Source organism: Mycena indigotica (assembly GCF_014461135.1).
Source record: "Mycena indigotica strain 171206Taipei chromosome Unknown Mind.scaff0003, whole genome shotgun sequence".
Lineage (NCBI taxonomy): Eukaryota > Fungi > Basidiomycota > Agaricomycetes > Agaricales > Mycenaceae > Mycena > Mycena indigotica.
The window spans coordinates 4,861,901-4,884,364 of record NW_023503002.1 but is presented as its reverse complement, the minus strand read 5'-3'; the positions used below and the strand labels follow the sequence as shown (position 1 = coordinate 4,884,364).

The 22,464-nt window shown below is 53.6% G+C and overlaps 3 protein-coding genes across 3 annotated transcripts; all 3 read right to left on the bottom strand.

The window, feature by feature from the left end:
* Positions 1-8,370: 8,370 nt before the first annotated feature.
* Positions 8,371-10,208, bottom strand: MIND_00395100 (Aldo-ket-red domain-containing protein; the record flags this gene model as incomplete). The annotated part of the gene is made up of 10 exons (XM_037360779.1): positions 8,371-8,412; positions 8,470-8,668; positions 8,707-8,834; positions 8,879-8,951; positions 9,002-9,037; positions 9,090-9,248; positions 9,305-9,357; positions 9,403-9,496; positions 9,538-9,654; positions 9,709-10,208. The coding sequence occupies 10 exons, from the start codon at positions 10,206-10,208 to the stop codon at positions 8,371-8,373; spliced, it is 1,401 nt and encodes a 466-aa protein (XP_037223664.1).
* A 959-nt stretch (positions 10,209-11,167) lies between these two features.
* MIND_00395000 (uncharacterized protein) lies at positions 11,168-13,230 on the bottom strand (the record flags this gene model as incomplete). The annotated part of the gene is made up of 3 exons (XM_037360778.1): positions 12,744-13,230; positions 12,258-12,694; positions 11,168-12,208 (listed from the first exon to the last, which is right to left on the bottom strand). Exons 1-3 carry the CDS (start codon positions 13,132-13,134, stop codon positions 11,168-11,170), a joined length of 1,869 nt encoding a protein of 622 aa, XP_037223663.1. The 5' UTR covers positions 13,135-13,230.
* Positions 13,231-20,298: 7,068 nt separating this feature from the next.
* MIND_00394900 (uncharacterized protein) lies at positions 20,299-22,264 on the bottom strand (the record flags this gene model as incomplete). Its single annotated transcript, XM_037360777.1, has 5 exons — positions 22,193-22,264; positions 21,593-22,148; positions 21,345-21,547; positions 21,035-21,301; positions 20,299-20,553 (listed from the first exon to the last, which is right to left on the bottom strand). The coding sequence occupies exons 1-5, from the start codon at positions 22,196-22,198 to the stop codon at positions 20,299-20,301; spliced, it is 1,287 nt and encodes a 428-aa protein (XP_037223662.1). The 5' UTR covers positions 22,199-22,264.
* Between the last annotated feature and the right edge of the window lie 200 nt (positions 22,265-22,464).

Below are 22,464 nucleotides of genomic sequence, written 5' to 3'. Positions count from 1 at the left end.
CCTGTTGATTGTTGCATTGGGGCCCATAGTGTTGTCCAAAGATATGATACGGAAAATATATTTTAGATATATCGTGCAAAATACGAATACGATATGTGTCCAGTATGCAAGATATGATACAGATAAAATATGATACGGAATACAGCGTATCGCGATATATTTGATACGCTTTCGGAACTTGGCAACCTGCTAGCCGACGTCAAAATGACAGGTAATCATGCTCGGCATCAGCCATGTGACAGTCTGGCCGTCAGAAACAGGCAAAATCTGCCTGTTTCCACGGTGATATGGTATCTTGGAAGCCTGTTGGGCAAGGCCACAGCTATATTACCTCAGAACTCTCACAAATTGAGCCAAATCAGGCGATTTGATGGACTAAAATCGTATCGAAATATATTGTGATATGGTACGATATGATACGATATAAATACGATATGCTGGCCAAATCGTTGATACGATATCGATAAAATACGATATGGCAAATTGCGTATCATATTCGTATTTGGACAACACTAGGGGCCCATTCCTGGGTTGTTCAACATTCCCTGAATATATTTGGCATCGGTTTCGATAACCAGCTGCCGGCATCCCAGTAGCCAGTAGCGCATCGCGTCCAGTGCTCGCTTGAGCCCATACAGTTCCCCGTTTTGGCTGTGAGAACTCTGCCTCTCTTTTGTTCAACGGTATTGATGCGAATTTTGCATAGTAGCGCTTCCGTGGATCCTTAGGGTCGCATTGATAAATCTGAATGCCAACTGCCATCCAAGAGGTGTCCACTGCCAGGACTATGTCTGAGTCCCACTCATAGTTCAATGGCTTCAGACTTGGTGCATTGATCAGGGCTTGCTTCAACCTGTCCATAGCCTTCTCCTGCTGAGGTCCCCATTCAAACTCTATGTCCTGTCTGGTGAGCTTCTGGATTGGCCTTGCAATGATGGCATAGTCCTTGATGAACATCCTCAGCACTCCAACTGTCCCCAAAAATTGTCTGACAGCAGAGACATCCTTCAAAGGTCCCCATCTGGCAATGACTCCTACTCTGTCTGCATCTGCAGTTCTCCCTTCAAATGAGCAGAGGTGCCCCACCACATGGAACTACCCGTGTTAGGATCCGTGATCGTGAGAATTTGATGCTCCCCGTGATGCTCGGTTCGGCTATTAGTCAACACGTCAAAGGGTCGACCCAGCAAGACTTTGTAGGCTGGTCCCTTGATAACATGCACTTGGAGGAAAAGGGTTAGGTCACCCCATCTGAAGGGCACATTCTTGGCCATGCCCATTGATTTCTCCAGTTGACCATTGGCACTTTGCATGAAGATGTTGATGGTGGGGTCCCACATCAAACCACATATCTGAGCAGTTTCCAGTGACATGGACACAATTTGAGAGCCAGAGTCCAGGACACACTCAATGGGTCCCTTGGAGTTGATATGAGGGAAGGCAACCTTCAAAGGCTCTGAGTCTCTTGCCACATAGATCTGCTTGGGTTTCTCATTCCCATCCAAGTTTTCCAGGTATTGGAGGTAAGGGTCTTGTGTCACCATAGATCCAGCAGGTATGCCATCCACATCAGTGTTGACCACAAATACTCCAGCCACACTTGGAAGAGCACTGACTTCCAGGGCATCTTCATCTAACTTGAAAGTTCCAACCTTGGGGACTTTCTGAGCAGTCTTAGGGGCCAGGGATATAGCTGGCACATCTTGGATAGTGTCGATAGGTTGGCGGACGCGGGTCAACCGCAGTCGCTCTTGTTCCCGGAGATCTCGGCTAAGTCCGAACAGATCACCAAGTCTGACGGTAACCTCAGTGTCGTTGATACGTTCCAGTATTTCATCCGTAAGGCCTTCGCGCTGAATCGGTGCCCGCAATTTGAACAATTTGCCTGCATCGCCTTCATTTGGCGAAGAGGTGTCCTTTTTGGGAGGTGGCTGAGTTCGGGCCCCACCCTTCCCAACTTTGACAAATTTGTAAGGCAACTCTTTCAACACCTCATCAATCACCTTCTTCTCCTTCTCTGAGTCCTTCTGGGCCTTGTCTGATTTATCCGAATTTTCTGCGGAATTTTCCTCATCTTCGAATCTGACTCTCTCAGGTGGCTTATTTCGGGATTTAGCCTCCTTCCTCGAGATATTCAAAAATCCGACCCAGACTGGTTGGTACCAGACCGACCACGTGTCTGAACATATTGATCAGGAAAGTCTTCTTGCATATTCAGCAGATTCATCATAGCTCTGCCCAGAGCTTCAGCATTGTTGCCCATTCCAGTGGAAGAGGGTCTGGCTTGGTTCATAGAAGTGTTGGCTTGTCTCCCATTCATAAAGGCAGGTTGAGTTTGTTGAGGAGTGTTGACCATCTTGTCTGACAGTTGGCTTAGCTTGACATGAATAGAGAGATTGCGCACCTGCCATTGGAGCCATCCAATGGCAGTTTTCCATTGCGCATGTCAATGGCTGCCGTAACTTCTTCCTTACTTCCCGACACGACTATCGATGGAGGCCTGTATACTGGAGGCGTCACTTGGCTTCCATGAGGTGCTCAAGGCTGTATTAGATGCTCAGGATGAGCAGTGGGCGGAGAGGGCTGGTCGTTTCCGAGAGGATGGCCCGATAGACTTGGACAGTCTGGGAGATGCGACCTGGATAAGGCATTTTAGGTGCGTTGACTGGGCATAACTCTTTTCTATCCACACATAGTCCAGTAGGTTCAGTAGGGACGAGGTTAGACAGCTTGTCGATGTTCTAGAGCTACCCGAAGTCATTCACTGCCCTGAATCGAGAAATTGTGAAGATCGTGTCACGGCGCTATGCATGCTCCTCGCCCGCCTTACTGAGTTGTCTCGACTTGATGATTTCGAGATGCAGTTTGGCTGGGAACTAGGGTTGAGCACGGGTCCGGGTCCGGGTCTTAAACCCTGACCCTTCCGGGTACGGGTCCAACCGGGTCCGGGTTGACCCACGGGTTGGAGACATGGAAGTAGAAGATGTATTTGGGACAATAATTTCAACATAAGATACATTTTGCTGTATGATATTGGCTCAGATATAGCATATGGGGCCTATTCCTTAATATTTCAAGCATATTTAATACAGTTCACTCATATGTCACATGTCACATGAGTGACATAAGTGACATATGATTTTTTTGTCTCTTAAAAACTCACAAAAATCAAGTTTAAATAGGGAATTGTTAAATCACAACGGCTCATTGGACCCTCCGGGTTGACCCTGAAAGGGTCCGGGTTTGGCCGGGTTTAGAAATTGCCATACCCTGACCCTGACCCTGACAGACCCTACCCTGAAACCCTGCGGGTCGACCCTGACCCGTGCTCTACCCTAGTCTTCCTCCTGGGAAGGTGGATAGTCTGGACTAGAAGAGTCTCTGGTGTACTCTTCAGTTATATTACCCTCTGGTATAGGTGATTCTTCTCTGGAATGGTCTGTTTCTGGTTCAACAATGACAGTTTGTTCTTCCTCCTCCTCCTCTTCTTCTTCTTCAATAGTAGATGTGTTTAAGCTGTCTTCAATTTGAGCTCGGACGCACAGCGCGATTGTGAGCACGTTGTGCTCGAGATTCGGATGCAGTAGACGTTGTTGTTGATGATATACGCCCCGCGTATGTGGATAGTGTTGTTGTTTATCTGAATGAACCCCCTCGCGGTGGGCTCCAGATGAAACGCAGTAATCGGAAGGACAGGTGGAAAGGGAACTAGACAGAACTCAAAACTCACTCACACACAATCACACTATACTCCAATCCAATCGTTCTTCAGTCCAATAAGTCGAACCCTAACCCTAAGTTAAGGCTTGTCCCAATCCAATAGTCGGTCCAACGTCGTGCGCGCAAGTACGGGGGTTCCAACCAAAATATATCGCTGTGGCAATCCAGATGCTCAGTTCAACAATCCAAGGTAGGTGGGTAAGGGGTTGGTAGTCAACGTTGTAGTCGGTTGGTAGTGTAGCGTATAGGTCAACCAAGTAATGTACTGCGTTCGAAGCAGCGGCGGTCACGTGTTCTCGGGTTCAGCGGTGTCGGGTACTCAAATCAAGTCGTTGTCGTCGTCGTTCGCGTTCAGCAGTACAGGAGAACCAAAACCGCCTTACGGGGCGCGCTTTCTTCTGCCCTACTTGCTACAATACAGCGCTCTTATATACCCCAGCCCGTCCGCGGCTCTGGGGACCTCCGCGGTCACGTGCCTGACCTCCGGCCCTCCGCGGCCTACTTCTGACGCGTTTCACCACTGCGACGCGTCTCAGCATCCCCCTGGACCCCCTTCATACACTACCGGACCCCTAGGGCCTCGACCCGCACCAGTTCTCCCTCGGAATCCGTCCCCTCGGCGCGTTTGGAGGTGGTTCGGCCTCGGTCCAGGGCCGGCCGGCGTTTCAGCTCGCGAAAAGTGTCCGCGGGGCCCCGCGCGTTCGATTCCACGCACGTACGTGTCACGGGCACGACACAGGTTCGGTTCGGAAATGGCATTCGCCGAACCTGAACGCTGAACGCGCGTTCAGTCCGGTCCGGTTCGGGTTCGAACCGAAATCCCGAACCGGACCTGGCCATCGCTACAGGAGTACCCGAGTATCAGGTCTTGTTTCCCAAGGTGGGTCACAGCCAGCTGAACGCGTTCGGAGTGACACTACCTTGAATAGCAGCTACAGAAATACTTATATGAAGGGACCAGCCTACAAATTTTTAATGTTGACAGGTAGTAAAAGTTTATAATTTTACAACTTTTTAGATAAATTCCCTCTTTCCAGCTGTGTACTTAGTTTTCTGGTCCCACAATCCAATTTTGATATAATTAAGTTGTCAGGTTTGATTGTCCGCAACCGTAGCAGGGGAGGATCCACAAAGAAACTCTAATGGTTTGCCTGCCAGGGTGCCAACTATATACTCATATCTTGAACCCAAGCTAACTAGTGCTTTATTTGAGCTAATCTCCTGTGGAAAGTTTCACTGGAAACAGCTATCTAGCATAGCTTTGACTATCTAGAGATCCATGAGGGGTCTCAAAAATACCAAAGATCCTACTATTTCAATCAATTCGTCAAGGGGTGCTGTGTGATACTCCTGAAAAATTGAAACAAGGGGAAAGAAACTCTAATAGAGTCTGCCTGCTCCATCAATAGAGGCAAAAAAAATTGTGTATTCGGTTCTTATCAGGCTGTCGATCCTGGTCTCAAACCACAGGTAATGAGATTGGGCATGTGGACGAGCTACAGGTGTCGGACGACAGACAGCAGCTGATGGCAGTGGGCACCCTAACACCAGTTAGATAGTTCAGTTTTGATGTGTTACAAAACTTCATTTTTGTCATCCAGTCAGGTTCAATAGGTATGGTCAAATATGGTCAAACAGGCATCCAAACGATGCCCGAACGGCAGGTCCGAATGAGTAGATTACATCATGTGCTTGGATGTCTGTTTGGATGTCAACTTTGACTGCACCACGAATAGACATCTGAATGCAAGGCCAAATACCTTAGGCTAGTGCTTGCGCAGTAGTCTCCTAAGTAAAGTGTGATGTGCAGTGACCCAGCACTTGTTTCCTATGGCCAGGATTGACTCCCGCCACGGACGTGCTACACATCTACGCAAGTCAGCAACCTCATAGGCACTCCACCGGTGTTGTAAGGGCAACCCTGGAGACTCCGACGAAAGCCTAGCAGGGGAGGATCCAAAGCGTGAATAAAAGCTACGGAAATACATGGAGGGACCGACCTAGCAGGGGAGGATCCAAAGAGAAGAAACTCTAAGGGTCCGCCTGCTAGGGCGCCAACTATATACTGGTCGTCCGTAACTGCCGACGTAGAGCGCAGAAGGCCTGAGCGGCGTCGCAGGCTCTGTCCCAAGGTGATCGTTGGGAGGGTCTTGACGGATCGGTGATTGTGCGGGCGAAGGAGGCCGTGGACGATGGTTGGGGTGGGTCGGAGCGTCCGAGGGGGCGCCGGTCGGATGCGCCTCGGATGCGTTTGGAGGGTCCGAAGGAGGCCGAAGCGGGAGTTCCCCTGACAGACGTGCACTGAGCAACAAAATCGACAAAAATAGTCGTTTCCTGGTCTGTCCCAGACTGCGGCGGGTGCTCAGCCAACACCAAGAACAAATTGCCAAAAAGCGTGTAAAAATAGATCATACTTTCTAGTAACACAGCTACCGTCTGGTTTTGCAGGATGGCCGTTCCATTACAGGAGGCAAAAACAAGGAGGGTAAACTTCAGCCATGACAGAGAATGTGGTTGGGGTACTGAAAAAAGAGTTCAGCCTGCAGAGCATGCAAAAAGAACACACCTTCTTGTCAGGGCGCAGCAGTCTGCCTTCAACTTGCAGCGCAGAGAATGTAGTTGGGCAAAGACAGCATTAATCCCAGCAGCACAGTGCCGACACAGATTTAGACTCTCGAGTCTCGAATAGGTTGGCGACTGGAGAAGGAGTTTGTTGGTGCATGCGTGTCGGTCAGTGTTGCCATCACATTGCGCTAGCTGGCTGCGTAGGTCAGGTCTGCCACTGAGGCTGCTATTTCGCATCGCGATGGGCATCAGGAACAAGAATAGAGGTGATTGCGTAAGATGTGACTGGGATCACATCATGATTAGCTCCGCGCCGGAGCCGCCGATTGGCTGGGCCCACGTGCGTGCTGTCAATACGTGGCAGCGTTTTCTCTCTTCGCTTCTTACTTCGCTGCGACTCGTTCTCCATTTTTGCTGCATGTTTCCAAACGAGCTCTTTCACGAGGTGCTCAAAGATGTGTCGCCTTGCGAGCTGAAATCCGTCGCTCTTGCCTCCCATCGTCTGCGGCTTCTCGCCCGCCCATTCCTCTACGACAGGCTGTCTTTAAAACCTTACGTACCGGCAGGGGACCTGCAAGACTGGGAGAGCGACAACCAAATCTCTCTCGATCTCCCGCCGCCCGACGAAGTCGCAGCTACCATTGCAAAACTTGCTTTCTTCATGTCTCCTGCGATCGCCCCGCATGTCCATCGCCTGCAAGTCAGCTGGGAGACAGGCGAGGAGCCTAATGTCAGAATCCGGGACGTGTCGTTCGAGAATACCACAAAGATCCACATCATATGCGACCTACTCTTTGCAGGCATCGACAACTTCTCCAATTTGCGTAAATTTGTTGGCCGGTCCCTTATATTCACCCTTTCCGCGCTCGCCAACCTTTCCCGGATCCGCGGCCCAATTGAGCTGGATCTATTTGCTTGTTACTTCGACCACGATGACGATGACCGTCACTCGCTTCTTGCCAAGACACAAATGCTGGCTTCTGCCATTCCAACACTCGACATGCGTATCCGGGTCTCCACTTTCACGCTTGCGACCTCCGCTTACCAAGACTATAACCTTTCTTTTTGGCTAGCGCTCTTGGATCCCACCACAGTTTCTGTTGTGACCTGGGATGGCGATCGCGCAGTGAGCGCCGGGAAAGTGGCAGCACTCTCAACCGTGTTCCTTCACGTGAAAGAGGTGGAACTGAAACTACGCCATGCATCGCTCCTCACCTACTCTGCCTGCGTTGAGCTCCAAACTATATTTCCTGCCATTCAGAAGCTCAGTATCAAGACACAGCTTACTAGTCGTGAACATGACACAATGTGGGCCAAGTGTGATGGCTGGGAACATTTATTTCCCTCCGTATTACAGCTTACCACTCCCTGTGGCGTGTTGCCCCTCCTCCTCCCCATCGCGCCGTCCATCCAAGCATTGTACGTGGAGAACTCGGCTGCCACGGCATTGCTGTATATCCTGCGGCGGAACAAGGAGTACATCCCGGCCACAATCACTACACTCTCCCTCAAATGCTATGATGGTGATATAGGCGACTGGGGGAGAATCTTGGCGCACTTTCCGCACCTGCAAACTCTTGAGTGCGCCGTAAATATGTTGGCCGTGGCTTCTACTGCAGATGTATGTCCTCGCTCAAGCTGCATCCTTGCTGACCTCGTCGCGGCATACCGGCTTCTTTCATCGCTTCCCGGCCACTCTTCCCGTCAGTTTGCAACGGCTCGGAGTCAAGTACTCGGACATGGGTTCATTCGCCCTTATTCTCTTCGAGAGCGGTGTCCCGCCTGAGTTCGGCCCATTGACAGAGGAAGCCCTGCAGACCCACCTGCTTCATCGCTGCCCCAATCTGGAATGGATTTCGATACTTGCGCCACCCTTCCATCTAAAACTCCTGTGGACAAAGGACACATAATCATGCCGGTGATGTAGATACAAGTTGAGAAGACCAAATCACAAATGAGAATGAGTAGATATTGACTCCTTATAAACAAGAGAATGAGTGGCACTAGCTGTGTTTGTCTTCCGCTCTCCTTGAGCTGATCCTGCAGTCATGGTAAAGGTATACGTAGGTGTGATAGTGGACCGAGTCAAAGGATACCCCGATCAAGCGGCGGGCGACCATACGTCTCCTGCAACCAGGTCATCAGTGTGTTCGTTCTCCCTGCCATCTTCACAAAAATACACACCGGTTCCTGCGGGCGGTTGCTCAACACGCTCTCGATACGCGCCAACACCGCAGCATCCAGCTTGGGGAGGACCGCAAGCGCGGCGAGGTTCGCCTGCAGCTGCGCGACGGAGGATACGCCGAGGATGACTGTGGAAGTATAACGGTGCGCGGCGACCCACGCGAGCGCCAGCGCGGTCGGCGTCGAATTGAGTTCTGTCCTAAGCATCAGCCAAGGTCTACTTTGGTGAAGAACGACGCCCCTGCAGCGATTTCGCCGAGGAGGCGCACTTTTTGTAGCAGCTCTTCGCCTTGGGCACCCTCCGTCGCCCCGCGGAACATGGGCACGGTGGCGAAGCGCGTGCCGTCTGGGATGCCGTCGTTGTACTAGCAAAGTGAGTTAGATTTTGAGAGGAACGAGGACGATATACCTTCCCAGTCAGCAGTCCGCCCTGCAGTGCCGAAAACGCAGTTGTGCCGAGGCCGTACTTGGCGTACAAAGGGCTACGGAGTAAGCATTAAATACTGATGAAGTTTGATGGCTGCCTACGCACGCGTATTCCTTCTCCGGACGATCGCGGTGGAACATGCTATCATCACCTTAGTATTGTTTGGCAGGAAGAGAGAAGAAGAGGCGCAGACTTGTGTTTGCACTGCTCCGCAATCGGCGCGATAAGATTCAAACGCGTGGCAACATCTGTGCCCGGGGTCAGCAATGGGAGGTTGAGAGCGAGGAACACGCTTGCGATGCGCCTCTTCGATCTGATGCGCGCTCCATTCGGAGGTGCCCCAGTAGAACGCCTGGGTGTGGATTTATCATTTTAGTGTGTATGGGAAGACAACAGCTTACGACGCACCCAGCCCTGGTCGATAACGTAGTTGAAAGCACGAACAATCTCCTCCATCGGAACTAGCCGGCGTCAGTTCGCTTCCTCATGCCGAATGTAAGGCTCACCGGTGGTATCGCATCGATGCGCGAAGATGACGTCGACATAGTCCATTTACAGCCGTCGCAGGCATGCCTTCGTGCCCTCGATGACGCTGTTGCACTGGCAGTCAGAGCCGAAAGAAGGAAAGGAAGGCAGCGCACTGTTTGCGCGACAGCCCCGTGTCATTCGGGCCCGTGCCCGGCTCGTGGCTCCAGAATATCTTGGTCGAGATGATGAGGTCGGTGCGGCGCCAGCCAAGTTCTTTGATAGCGCGACCCCTTAGCAACAGAGCACTTCAGCACAGACAGAGGGTACCAGCTACACATACGCACATTTCGCGCTCAGCCGCGCCCTTCTGGTAGTCCTCTGCGGTGTCGAACATGTTGATCCCGTTCTCGAAGGCAGCCTGCATGATGTCCTTGACGCTTTCGCCGACAACTGAGCCGCCGAGGGTGAGCCCTGCTGGAAAATGAGCTGATGTCGACGATGAACACGTGAAAACTGGCAGCCTCCGAGAGAGAGAAGAGCGGCACGCGCAGCCCGCTGGGGCCCAGCCGGCGGAAGGGCATCGCTTTTGCGTCGAAGACGGGTACTGGAGGGGACATGGAGGCAGGTGGAGAGGATTGGAATGGGTGGATGGCCGGCCGGTGGTGTCTGCGGAAAGCGGAGCGCCGTCGCCGGGGGCATTAGACCTATTCTTGAAAGAGTCCTGGCCATCGCGGCCGAATAGTATGCTCCGTCCACCCGCAGGGGGTGGGAAGACGCAAGAAGGCTCAGAGATCGATGTCACGGCGGCGCCACGGAAGGACCGCGGCTTGTCCGCTCCCGCCATGCGGTGCCTTGCGTCGGCGCGCGTGCGGTGGGTGCTGCTCCTGGCGCTAAGAAGGAAGGTACTTCGGCCCGATGGTGGTGGTCGAGAAGAAAGAAGCGCTTGACGTGGCACGTGCGGCCGCATGGTCCAATCACGCGCAGATGCCCACTTCTCTTCCTTCCTTCCCCCGCCTGTTCTCCCGTCCCCGCTCGTCGCTCAGACTCGCTCCTGTCCCGCCGGCGCTCCCAGTTTACGCGCGCTGCTCACCATGCTGTATGGCAGTTCCTGCTCCTCCCCATCAGGCCCACGCGTCCTTTCCAAGCGCGTGTCCAAGAGCCGGCAGTAAAGACCTTGGTCGGTTAGTTCGTGGGGAACTGTGGTGCGCAACCTTGATACCTTCCCTCCCCTGCTCACCCCAGACAGTAGTATCTCTGCTGGGTACGTCGGAAGATTGCGGTTCTTAACAACACGTTGCTCAAACCGCGTCGCGATATCGCGCTGTCGTTGCCCCCACGTCTCCAACAGCACCTTGCGCGTTGAAGTGTTTGTCGCCGGACCAACCTTAAAAATCGACGCGACCATCCACCGTCTGCACGCAATCGCCCACTCTTCCAATCGACCGCACGGCTCCCCGGCGGAAACAACCCGGCGCCGCTCGCGTCCCTCTCCGGCTCCCACTGGTACTCCAGACGTGCATCCGTCGATCCTACTGACCAGCATGGTATACAGATACGCTGTCCCGACTATTACGTGGCCAATACGTGTATTCGAGTGTTCTACACATCAACCAGTGTATATAACGTCCAGTCCGCCACAGCGTTATAGGTAGTAAGTAAGTAGGTAAGTACAGTACAAGGCAGATACGATAAGGATACGACAAAGAGAGGCCAGTGGGTCGATGCAGATGAGGGAACGATATCAATCAAAGTTAAACCGCGTCGTTCACTGGCATAAAAACAGAACCAAAGCAACACCAAGCCTCACGCAGTCGACGACCGCCCCACCGGCGGGCGCGGCAGCGGCCTAACACTCCCTACCGCCACCGACATATCCATCTCCGCGGGCTCCTCGACGATCGCCTCGCCCACGACCGACATCCCTACTCCCGACCCCGTGCCAGCGCTGAAGAACGAGCTGCTGCCTGTGCCACTCAGGCTGCTGGTGGTGCTGCTCGTCGTCGACCCCCGTCTTAGCCCCTCGAACACCTCCCTCTCCGCCTCCCCGAGCGCGCGCCCGGGCATCAACGGCCGCGCGTGCGGCGTCACCGGCGTCCCCGGGCCCTGCACGCTCCCCGGCCGGGAGGTAAGACCCACGCTGACACTCGGCCGCCTCCCGCCCGCGCCGCAATGCCCCTGCTCACTAGCAAGGGAGGCAGTCGCGGTCGGCGTCCCCGGCACACTGCTCCCGCTCCCGACCTCGCGCGAGCCGAGGCTCTCGATCGTCGGCATGCGGCGCACGTACGCGTTCAGGATCAGCACGCGGTCGGGATGTTGGCGGCTCGCACCAGGAGGAGGGAAGGGGGGGAAGGAATATGTCAGGGCATACGGGGCGTAGGGGCTGGCGGCGGAGGAGGAGGTGGAAGGGAGCAAGGACCCCGCGGCGGTGTCGCGGCCGAGGACGAACGAGTTGAGTTCGCGGTCTGGCGCGAGTGCGGGCGCGAGCGGGAGGTCGGCGTACGGGTCGAAGTCGTCCTCCCCTTCTGAACTCGAGGAGGAGGATGCAGAGGAGGACGAGGAGTAGGAGATCGTCGTGTGTGCGGAGCCGTGGTGCCGCGAGCGGGAGCGGGAGCGGGAGTGGCTGTTGGAGTGGGACTGCGACTGCGACTGCGACTGCGAGCGGGAAGCTGAGCGATCCCTTGTCCGCCGAAGAGATCGGCGTTCCGGCGCAGGCGTCAGCAGCGCACTCGGCCCGTTCCGGAGGGTGGACGAGGCGGAGGGAAGCGAGCGGTGCGAGGCCGCGCTGGAATCGGCGGAGGGCCGGCGGGTGTGGCCGTATGCCGCGAGCGCGACGACATACACAATCTACTTGCCATCAGCCAAAAGCAGAAGAGAGAAGGACAGCCACACGCACCAATACGGCCGCCGTCAGCACCAGCCGCAGCAGCGCGAGTATCAGCCAATGCACCCACGGCGGCGGCGCACACTCCTTCTTCTCTTGGACGGACCACACGACGTCCACATCGAGCTTGCAGCGCACGGACAGCTCCAGCGAGGCGCTGCCGGCGCGCCGCCAGACGAGCGCGAGCACGAGGTTGGCCACGGCGGGCGCGAGGAGCAGGGCCGCGGCGAAGTAGCGCAGGCCGCGGCGGACGGCGCGGACGGTGGGGGTGCACCGCCCGAGGAGATGCGTCTCGATCAGCGGGAGGAGCGCGGTGGAAAACAGGAGCGCAAGCGCCGCGAGACTGGCCGCGGCGAGCGCGAGCGCAGCACTCTCGGCAGCAGGGGCGGACGCGGGGATGTGCCCGTAGGCGAGGAAGTACCGTGTGGTGCAGTAGAGCGTCCACACGCCTTTACCCGATATCAGCACGGCGGAGATAAGAGGAATAGGAAGACGCACCGAGGACGCCCTCCGCCCCAACGACCGCCCTCTTCTCCCTCTGCAAACGCCGCCGGATCCCGTGCTCCGCCATCTCCTTCCGCTCGCGCCCCGTCATCGGGTCCCCGTCGAAGCTCAGCCCCGGCGGCGGTCCCGCGCCCCGGACACTCGGGTGTCGTGGCTGTCTTGCAAGCAGGTCGAGGTACGCCACGGAGCTCGTTTCTGTGGAGGCGGGGAGCAGCGGCTGTGTCGGGTGCGAGGCGTCCGAGAAGCCCGCGAGCGTCGACGCGCTCGTCGTCCGGCCATGACTCAGACTCTGGCTGTGCCTGGGCCCGTAGTCGCTGGAGGGGATGTGTGTATGCTGCTCGGGGTCCGGCACCCACAGCGAGTTGTGCAGGAACAGCGCGGCCATCCGCGCATCCGCTGTCTTTAGCGTGGGCGTTGGCTGGCGCGGATGGTGGTGAGTGCGCAGCGCGGGCGCTGGTGGTGGTGGTGGTGGTGGTGGGAGGGAAAGGAAGGAAGACGCCGATCGGGCGCTGTAGGCTAGGCCGATCACGTAACGTGACGCCTGTCAGCCTGTGCTGCCAGATACAGATACATATACACTAGACAGGGCTGGGGCTACGCCCCAGCTTTGAATGTTGCTTGAATAACATGAATTTCTAGATTAAGAACATTGCCAGTAACTACAAATGCTCAATAGCCTTTTTATATGTCTGCTCTAGTATTGTTGCTAGTATATGTAGATTGCAACCTAAGTCCGTAAAATCTATGTATTTATTTCTCAATTTGTGGGCAATTTGAGAATACTTACTTAGTATACACTTCAGTGTTATCATGGTAAATAACCCTAGATATAACTTGGTGATAGTACTGGGTGCAAGATATCACTAACAGCTTTGTGTCCCAATTAGGATTGGTGACATTTTACAGCTTTCCTTACTAATTTAGGGCTTTAACAGCAATGATCCCAAAAATGGAAGTGTGGAGCAAATCAATTGTTAAAGTCAGTGCCAAACATGTGCATACATTCACACGACATCTGCTTAATATAAGAGTAATCCCTGGCAGCATCGCGCCACACAGTGCATTAGGACGAGGCGTCCTCGGGCGGCGAGCCTGGTGCTCGAGCTGTATCCTGTGCACTACTCGCCTGGTAAACGGCACCCGCCTGTCCGCCCGAGGGAGCCGTATGGGGCGGACTCGCGCCCGGGGGGCTGTGCCGGCGCTCCGTCCGGCTTTCCCGGATCGGATAGAAATGCACCGCTTGCCAGATGCTATGCCGATCATGAAACGGCGCGTTCCCGTCCCTGGCGTCCTGCAATCGTCTTCGCCTACTCTGTCCATGGCCCGCCTGCCCCACCCGCCGCCCCTCCGCCTAGTTTCGCCCCGCGAAGGAAAGGGGCGTCGGCGTCGGCGTCGGCATTGGCATAGCGACACGCGCTCTCGGCCGCGCTTCACGGCAGGGCGGCGCAGGGCGGCTGACCGCTTGCGGGGAGGGCCATCAGTGAAAAGTTAAAACCCCCTCAGTAATTAGGCGGAAATGTGAAACAATTTCTGCAAATTTCTCCGTTTTTTGACCTAAATACTCGAATGGCTTTCCTTACCAATTCTACCATCCTGCCAGCTAAAATTACCTGAAAGTTGTCTAATTTACATCACTATTACTTTAGTCCGGCCTGGCAATTACCGTACAGATACCCATAATTAAATACTTTTTCCTCTTGAATCCATTCGTTCTAACATTCATTCTAGAAATATCAAAATAAATTAAGGTAACTAATTACTAAACATATACAAGTAATCTAATATTTGCTGCCCTTTCTGTTTTTGCCAAGATCTTCATCCTGTAAGGGCAACCCTGGAGACTCCGACGAAAGCCTAGCAGGGGAGGATCCAAAGCATGAATAAAAGCTACGGGAAATACACGGAGGGACCGACCTAGCAGGGGAGGATCCAAAGAGAAGAAACTCTAAGGGTCCGCCTGCTAGGGCGCCAACTATATACTGGTCGTCCGTAACTGCCGACGTAGAGCGCAGAAGGCCTGAGCGGTGTCGCAGGCTCTGTCCCAAGGTGATCGTTGGGAGGGTCTTGACGGATCGGTGATTGTGCGGGCGAAGGAGGCCGTGGACGATGGTCGGGGTGGTCGGAGTGTCCGAGGGGGCGCCGGTCGGATGCGCCTCGGATGCGCTCGGAGGGTCCGAAGGAGGCCGAAGCGGGGGTTCCCCTGACATCACCCCCCCCCCTTTGAATGCGGTGTCCCAACGCATAGTTCGAAAGGGCAAGGAGTCGAAGGTTGCTGAGGCAATGTGCCGTGGTTTACCCGGGTACCTCCGATAGAAGTCCGCAATCTTGTCTGGCGCAAAGACACGGTCGAACCGAACCCACGAGTCGTGTGAAGCATCGTAGCCTTTCCACCTGATGAAATAGTTAAGACGCTTATACCTTATCCTGGCATCCAAGATTTCCTCGACTTCCCATTTGGGGACTCCGTCCTCTAGTTCGGGGGGCGGTTCGTCGTAGCCGGGTCGTCCATTGAAAGGGTCGTCCTGAGTGGGCTCGAGCTTAACAACCGGGAAAACGGGGTGGAGCTTGGAGTAACGCAGGGGGAGATCGAGCTTGTAGGCACCTTTGCTAATCTCTGCGAGCACCTTGAACGGTCCGAGGCGCCTGTGGGAGAACTTCTCGGAGGGCCGAGTCGTTCTGATGTCAGAGGCGTCCAGCCAAACCTTATCCCCAACTTGAATATTCGGAGCGTCCGAGTGTTTCCAATCGTAGTACCGTTTATACTCGTCTTTGGCTTTAACGAGCGCGGCCTTTGCCTCGGAGACGCCGTTAGCTATCCGATCGCGAAACTTGTTCACCGACTCCAACTCTGAGCGGGCGCCCGGCTCGAAAACCATTTGGGGGAGCTGACCAGTGTCCGTCATAAGGGGTACCTGTTGAGTGGAGGAGTGAACGTGGTTGTTCTAGGCAAACTTAGCGGCAGGGATAAGCTCGTCCCAGTCGTCTTGTTGGTAGTTGGTGAAGATCCGGATGTACTGCTCGAGCTCTTGGTTAACGCGTTCGGTTTGTCCGTCGGTTTGCGGGTGGTAAGCCGTAGAGGTAGCCGGTTTGACGCCAATTAAGCGCCAGAGTTCGCGCGAAGTCAGCAATGAACTGCGAACCACGGTCTGAAATGTACTTCTCGGGGGTTCCGTGGTGCCTCCAGACATTCCGATAGTACAACCGGGCGGCTCCGACCGCATCTATTGTCGTATGGCATTCAGTGAAGTGAGCGCATTTGCCAAGAGCGTCGACGACTACCATGACCGCGTCGTACCCATGAGCCTCGGGGAGCTCGACGATGAAGTCCACCGTGACGGTGTGCCAGCGTTCGGGGGGGACTTCGGTTGGGTGTAGCTCTCCGTGCGGGAGCCTTCGGAGGGCCTTCGTACGGCAGCACAAGTCGCAGGTCGCGACGTAGCGTCCGATATGGCGGGACATCTGTGGCCACTAGTAGTTGCGCGAAACCAGCTCTAGGGTTTTGAACCGCCCGGTGTGTCCGGCGACTTGTGTATCGTGGCAGAGCTCGATGATGCGCCTCCTTAGGTCCTTGTCTTTGGGGACTACGACCTTGCCGCGGAAGTACAAGAGATCACCCGAGATGGCCCACTCGTCCGAATGTGATGAGCGGGGGCCCCGAACTTGACCTCGGACCTTCAAGAGTTGCCGGGCCGCAAGCGCGACGGGCTCCTCTAGGTCAGGCTCACCGGATAGCGCTTCCTTGATGTCGCGGACAAGTTCGGACCCAGGCCCAGAGACAGTGACGGCCTCAAGCGCGCGAACGTGGAAAAGCTCAGGGTGCAAGAGGGTGACATCCGAGTTGTCTTCGGAGATGCCGTGGTCAGGCCGGCGGGAGAGAGCATCGGGGTGGCCCATCTGGCAACCTGGGACGTGGTGCAGCGTGAAGTCAAACCTAGAAAGGTACAACGACCATCGGGCTTGCCGACGGTTAAGGTGCTGTGCCTTTCGGAAGTACTCCAAATTCTTATGGTCAGTCCAGATCTCGACCGGATGCACGGCGCCCTCGAGGAAATGCCGATACTCCTCGAGTGCGCGGATGATCGCGAGCATCTCCTTGTCGTGAATCTCGTAGTTGCGCTGGACATCATTTAAGCTTTTGGAATAGAACGCTACAGGGTGCCACTTCCCGTCCGGGGCGGATTGTTGTGAAAGAACCGCCCCCGTCGCATAATCTGGGCTGTCTGCTTCAAGTCGGAAAGGCCGAGAGTTGTCCGGGATCGCTAAGACGGGCTCTGAGACGACCGCGTCTTTGATAGCTTGAAAGGCGGCGGCTTCGGCGTCTCCCCAGGTCCATTTCTGGTCTTTCTTGGTGAGCGCAAAGAGAGGCTGCGCAAGGGCTGAGAAATCCCAAAATGTCTATCTAGGTGTGGGCAGGTGGGCTGAGCATCTCAGAGTCATGTCGTGGGAGGTGATGTGGCTGGCAAGAGACAAGTCGTGTCGCACAGCCACATCACTCCACTCCACCCAAGACAGCGCACATGTCTCGCTTACTTAACAGGTGCTACATTCTTGGGCGCTTCATTTCATTCTGCTCAGTAGTCACATAAAAGAGAAGATAGACATTTGCTACTTGTGGGCTAGGAAAGACCAGGCACAGCCTGCTCCGGGGCACGATGCTGAGGCTCTCAGAATTTAGGGTGCTGTGAAATATTCTGGTTAATTAACATGTTAATAAACAGGTGTAAATAAACCATGTAAATAATTGGCTGGACAAGGGTTTAGTGTTAATAAACCACACTAGATTATGTGATTTGGGTATGACAGTGGTAAATTTGGCAATACTGGGCAATATTATGGGTATAATACTATCACTTGAGAGTTCAGCAAGCATTATATCCACACCTTGAGGGCTTAGAACACTCCCTGCATATAGAAACTTGAAGCTGCACCGCCAAAAAACACCGATGCGCGTGAACGTTCGATAGAACGTGGCGAGATCCGTTTCAGAGTGAATACCAGCCGCGGCTGTGAAATTCAGGTGCGTGGTCCAATATTTTGGCGTGTACAGATGATTTTCATCGTTGCCAGCGTAATGCGACATCATGGCGATCTTCCACTTGTCATAGGATTTAGCCCTGTCCGCGAATTCGTCGAGGCTTTCGCCAAGTTCTTGGTCATTGACTGCCAAGTATTGTACGCAGGCTTTCTTCTGCTGTTGGTCATCGCTGATTTGCGCCAGGTCTAAGAGATATTCAACATCAGCAAAGTAGCATTGCAGCTCCGAAGGCTTTGAAGGGTCGAACGTGGGTGCAGTCAACGCACCGCGTGCGGGGCATCGGGATGGCAGCCGCCCCAATGCCCGCACGCGGAGGTTGTTGGTATGCTGGGCAGTGCAGCGAGGCAAAGCGTGATGAGCAATGAGCAATGAGCGAGGGGCAAGGGGCGAGGAGCAAGGAGCGAGACCTGAGGAGCAAGGAGATCAGAGGGGTGAGCAAAAGCAGGGGGGTGTCGAGGTGGAGAGTCGAGGGGGAGTAGAGTGAGTGTAGATCCGGTACAAGCTGTAGTAGATGGGGAGTAATAGACCGATTTCTAAGACTGTTACGTAGCTGTGCTGTGGACCAAGAGGTGCGTCGGATGCACTTTGAAGTACCCTCGCGGTGGGCTCCAAAATGACAAGCTTTCTCACTGGTGTGGGAAAGAACAAGAAAAGCAAGAGCCCTTCAAACTGCTCTAACTACAACTAAAGGCTACAGCACAACCAGAGAGGAAGAAGAAGAGGAAAGACTTTGAACTCTGGGGAAACTCTGCTGGGGGGAAAACTATGATATGGGAACTAACTAGGGACAGGCTTATATACCCTACTAACTAGGAGCTAGGAGAAGGAACAGAAAGGAACCATACAGGAACTAAGGAACTAGATGAACTAAAGGAGTCTGGAAGGACGGCCTATCCGGATCAATGCTGACTAATGCTGACTAATCACTGCTGATAAGCCTCTAAGGCTCGTCAGAAATAGCTTAATTTTGTTGTAAAACATAAAAAAAGTTCATAATTTATCACTGCGGACAGGTCAGATTTTCACCTGTTACACGTTCCGGAGGCCTCCGGACAGCTGTGATTGCAGACAGAGTGCGTTACACGTTACACGGCCTGGTCACTTGATCAAAATGATACAGTACTGTACTATTTTGGGTACATATGTTTCACTGGTAGCAAAGGCAATGACAGTTAGCTAAGGGGCGTCCAACGGGAGTTTGAAAGCAAATTTTTTTCCTTTGTTTGGAACAAAGAAATCTTTGTCTTTCTTTCCACTCCTGTTGGGGCTCCCATTAGCAAACTGCCATTGGGTTTGCACCCAGTGTTCGTTCCCCTGAATGTGGGGACAAAGCACTGAGTTGTACTCATCATCTTTGTCGGCTTTGTCAAGGGCCAGGAGGAGAGAGAATGCATGATGGCAGTTGGAGGAGTCGCAAGCAAGGGGATATCCACATCATGGATTGTTGGTTTCCAACACAAAAGATAATGGTCTGCCGCAGTAAAGTATGTGGAAACATGCTGGGCTGGGAATCAGAAGCTAAGGAAGTCCTTGGCTGGCTGGGAAGATTTCAGCTACCAGCAAAGCAGGGAGCCGTAGCTGTTGCAATCAATTCAGCATGAGAGGCATCTGGCTCATAGTCTGCCTTTCGCCTAAAGCTCAATGGCAGCCCAGAGGAAGTGACAAAACTTTTTATCAGTCACACCGTTAATCCAGAGATGACAAAATCTTCTGTTTGTCATCAATGTCATGCCTCCGAGGAGGCTGAGGTGACAGACTGAATAAAATAGTACAGTATTGCTCCTCTCAAATATCAAACAAAGACTAGTTTCTATTCATCCCAGTGAAAACCTCAATATAAGCTGATACAATTTTTAATTACAACTGATATCAATAAAAACATCTGAATTTGTTAGCTGCTTGCTTCCTGTGGCTCAGACCCTGATACAAGGACAACCTTGTGAGGCTTGATATAGGAGTCCTGATGGGGAATCCTTAAAGAAAGCCAAGGATCTGAATAATGTGATACACACGCCTCTATGAGGAAGACAATTGAGGTGGCCACCCGCCCTCACACCCATCTCGTCAGCCGATGCCAAGCGAGTTCTTGCTTACTCGGGTTGCATATATTCCAACTCCAGCAAGGGGAGAAGATCCTAATCTATGATGCCGCGTCAGCCTTAAGGTTCGACACCCGAAATTGCATCCAAGAGGATGTGGATCCGAATGACATGATACACACGCCCCAATTGTCTTCCTCGTGGGGGCGCGCATATCGCGTTGTCCAGATCCACATTGTCTTGGACGCATTTCGGGTGTCCAACCTCAAGACCGATGCCATCAGAGATTAGGATCTCCTCCCCTTGCTAGAGTCGAGATATATGCAACCCGAGCAAGCAAGAACTCGTATTGGCGCGAGGGGCGGGTGGCAGTGGGTGCGAGCGGCAGGATTGGCAGTGTGTATATAGCGGGACTCGCTGGCCGAGTTTGGACCAGAACGGGGAAGAACTGGCGGCGGGAGAGACTAACACCCCATCACACATCGGCCGACGCGACTGGCGGGAGGGCGGGATCGGGGGCGCGCCAGCGGCGCGAGTGCACGCTATAGACGAGCCCAGATTCCCAATTTAGCGGGAAACGGGCGGGGAATGGCGGCAGGAGAAGGCGGGAGAGAGCGGGAGGGATAAGACCGGGGAGGGCGGGCCGGGGACTGGATCGGGCTGCGAGCGCGTCAGCGGGTGACAGTATGACCGAATCCCGGGCTCCGTTTTCGGCCTGGGCGCATAACGCCTGTTACCCGTCGGTCGACGCGACTGGCAGGAGGGCGGGCCACCGGCGAGCGGGAACGCGGGCGCGTTTCGGCCAGAATGCAGAGGAGGTCTGGCCGGCCTCACCTGCATCAGTAAAAGTGCACAAAAGTCTTTCAGATCTTTAGTCTTTAGGGAGGGTCTTTGATCTTTATGGCAGGGTCTTTCTGATCTTAGGTCTTTGGTAGATGATCTTTGAGCTTTCCTGGTCAATCTTTGGTCTTTCCAGCTGGTCTTGGATCTTATTTATAAATTGTCTTAGTAATTTGGAAAAACAGGGTGATAAATTAAATATGAGAAGGAACTTGAGTATAGAAAATAAGCTAGTATGCAATTTCATGTGAGTGATGATCTGCATACTTATTTACATAATAAGCATTGAAACTGTCAAGTGACAGAGAAAAATGAAAATCAGTAGGTAGAGGATCTTGACCAAATATTGGAATGAGATGTGCTGCACGCACAATGGTGTCAAGATGAATGATGTCCATGATGCGGTCCCCAGTATCATCAAGGTCAGGTTGAACCATCCACATACCCACATCTGGACAAGGCATATCATCTGTTGGTGAGAACCAAGTGACCAGAGCGCAGGGGTATTCGACACGGCGGTGGGTGAAGGACATGAAAAGTAGCACTCGGGCAGCAAGTAGACCACGGAAGCCCTCTTCATCGCTACCAGAGGCATAAACACAGTCAAATCGGGGGTTCGGCACCACGCCATGACCGCACTGCCCGGATACGTTCCCGGAGAAGGCCTGTTGAGTTACAGACATCACTGGGTGCATGGAATGCGGCAATTGCTGAGGGAAAGACTTTGATGCGAGCCGGGATGTCTGGATATGAAAGGGGATCAACAAGATCAAGGTCGTCATCCGGAAATATCTGGCCATGCAGAAAACGACGGATAAGGGATGGGAGCGTGGGAAAGCCAAGGAATTTGGAGAGGTGAAAAGGGTCCTTGGGATATGTTCGGACTGCCCGGACGTCAGTTGAGTATATATTACCAAAATGGTACGCACAATGACGCTTAGCCAATACAACAGTCGCCTCGACAGTATTTTCCATCTCTGGATTATCGTCATCATCTTCTTCTAGAAGATCAGGGCGAGTGGGGTTAAGGGTAGGAAGAACTGGATCGGGATCGGTCGGTCGAAGAAGTCCACGTTCCTCGAAATCGACTCGGGTTGCGGCAAGAGCGTCAAGGCGATTATTAATAGTGAGGATTTGCTCGATTGCTTCGAACTTGCTCGACCGGCGCCAGGGCTCCTTGACTGCCTTGATATGTTTCGACTCCGTAATTGAAGAGCATAGTCCATTTGGGGCCGCAAACTCGGTGATCAAATAGGGATAGTGACTAAGCGAGTGCTGGCGTGGAAGTGAGAATCCATTGGGACAAACACCACTTTCCTCGAAAATGGTGCGCTCCTGATGATACCGGGCCAGGGCTGCCTCGATTTCGGCCAGCGTTTTCGTTGTAATAGTGTTGCGACGGACAAGATAGCAAAAGTCAAGGAACGCACTCAGCGCTCGAAGCATCTGCGCAGGGACATACCCCTCGACAGCAGGCAGGTAGACCTAATCTCATTCAGTAACTAAGCTGGATCAATACTGCAAATTACCTTCATTAGAGCCTTTGAGTCATCTCCAGTCCACTGCTTGAATCCCCGTCCCTCGGGAAAACGACGAAGTCCAGGGAATGGTGGCACTGCTGCGATTCTATAATTTTTTTTACTTAATTCCAAAAATGAATTCCGCAAAAAGAACACGGACCGCCGGTCAATATCAGCCATAATTTTACTTGCATATGCTTTGCCATGTTGAGCATCCAGATATTCGCCGACCCATGTCAAGGCCCGCCGTACTGCTGCGAGAAACCCCGCCGGTCCAAAGA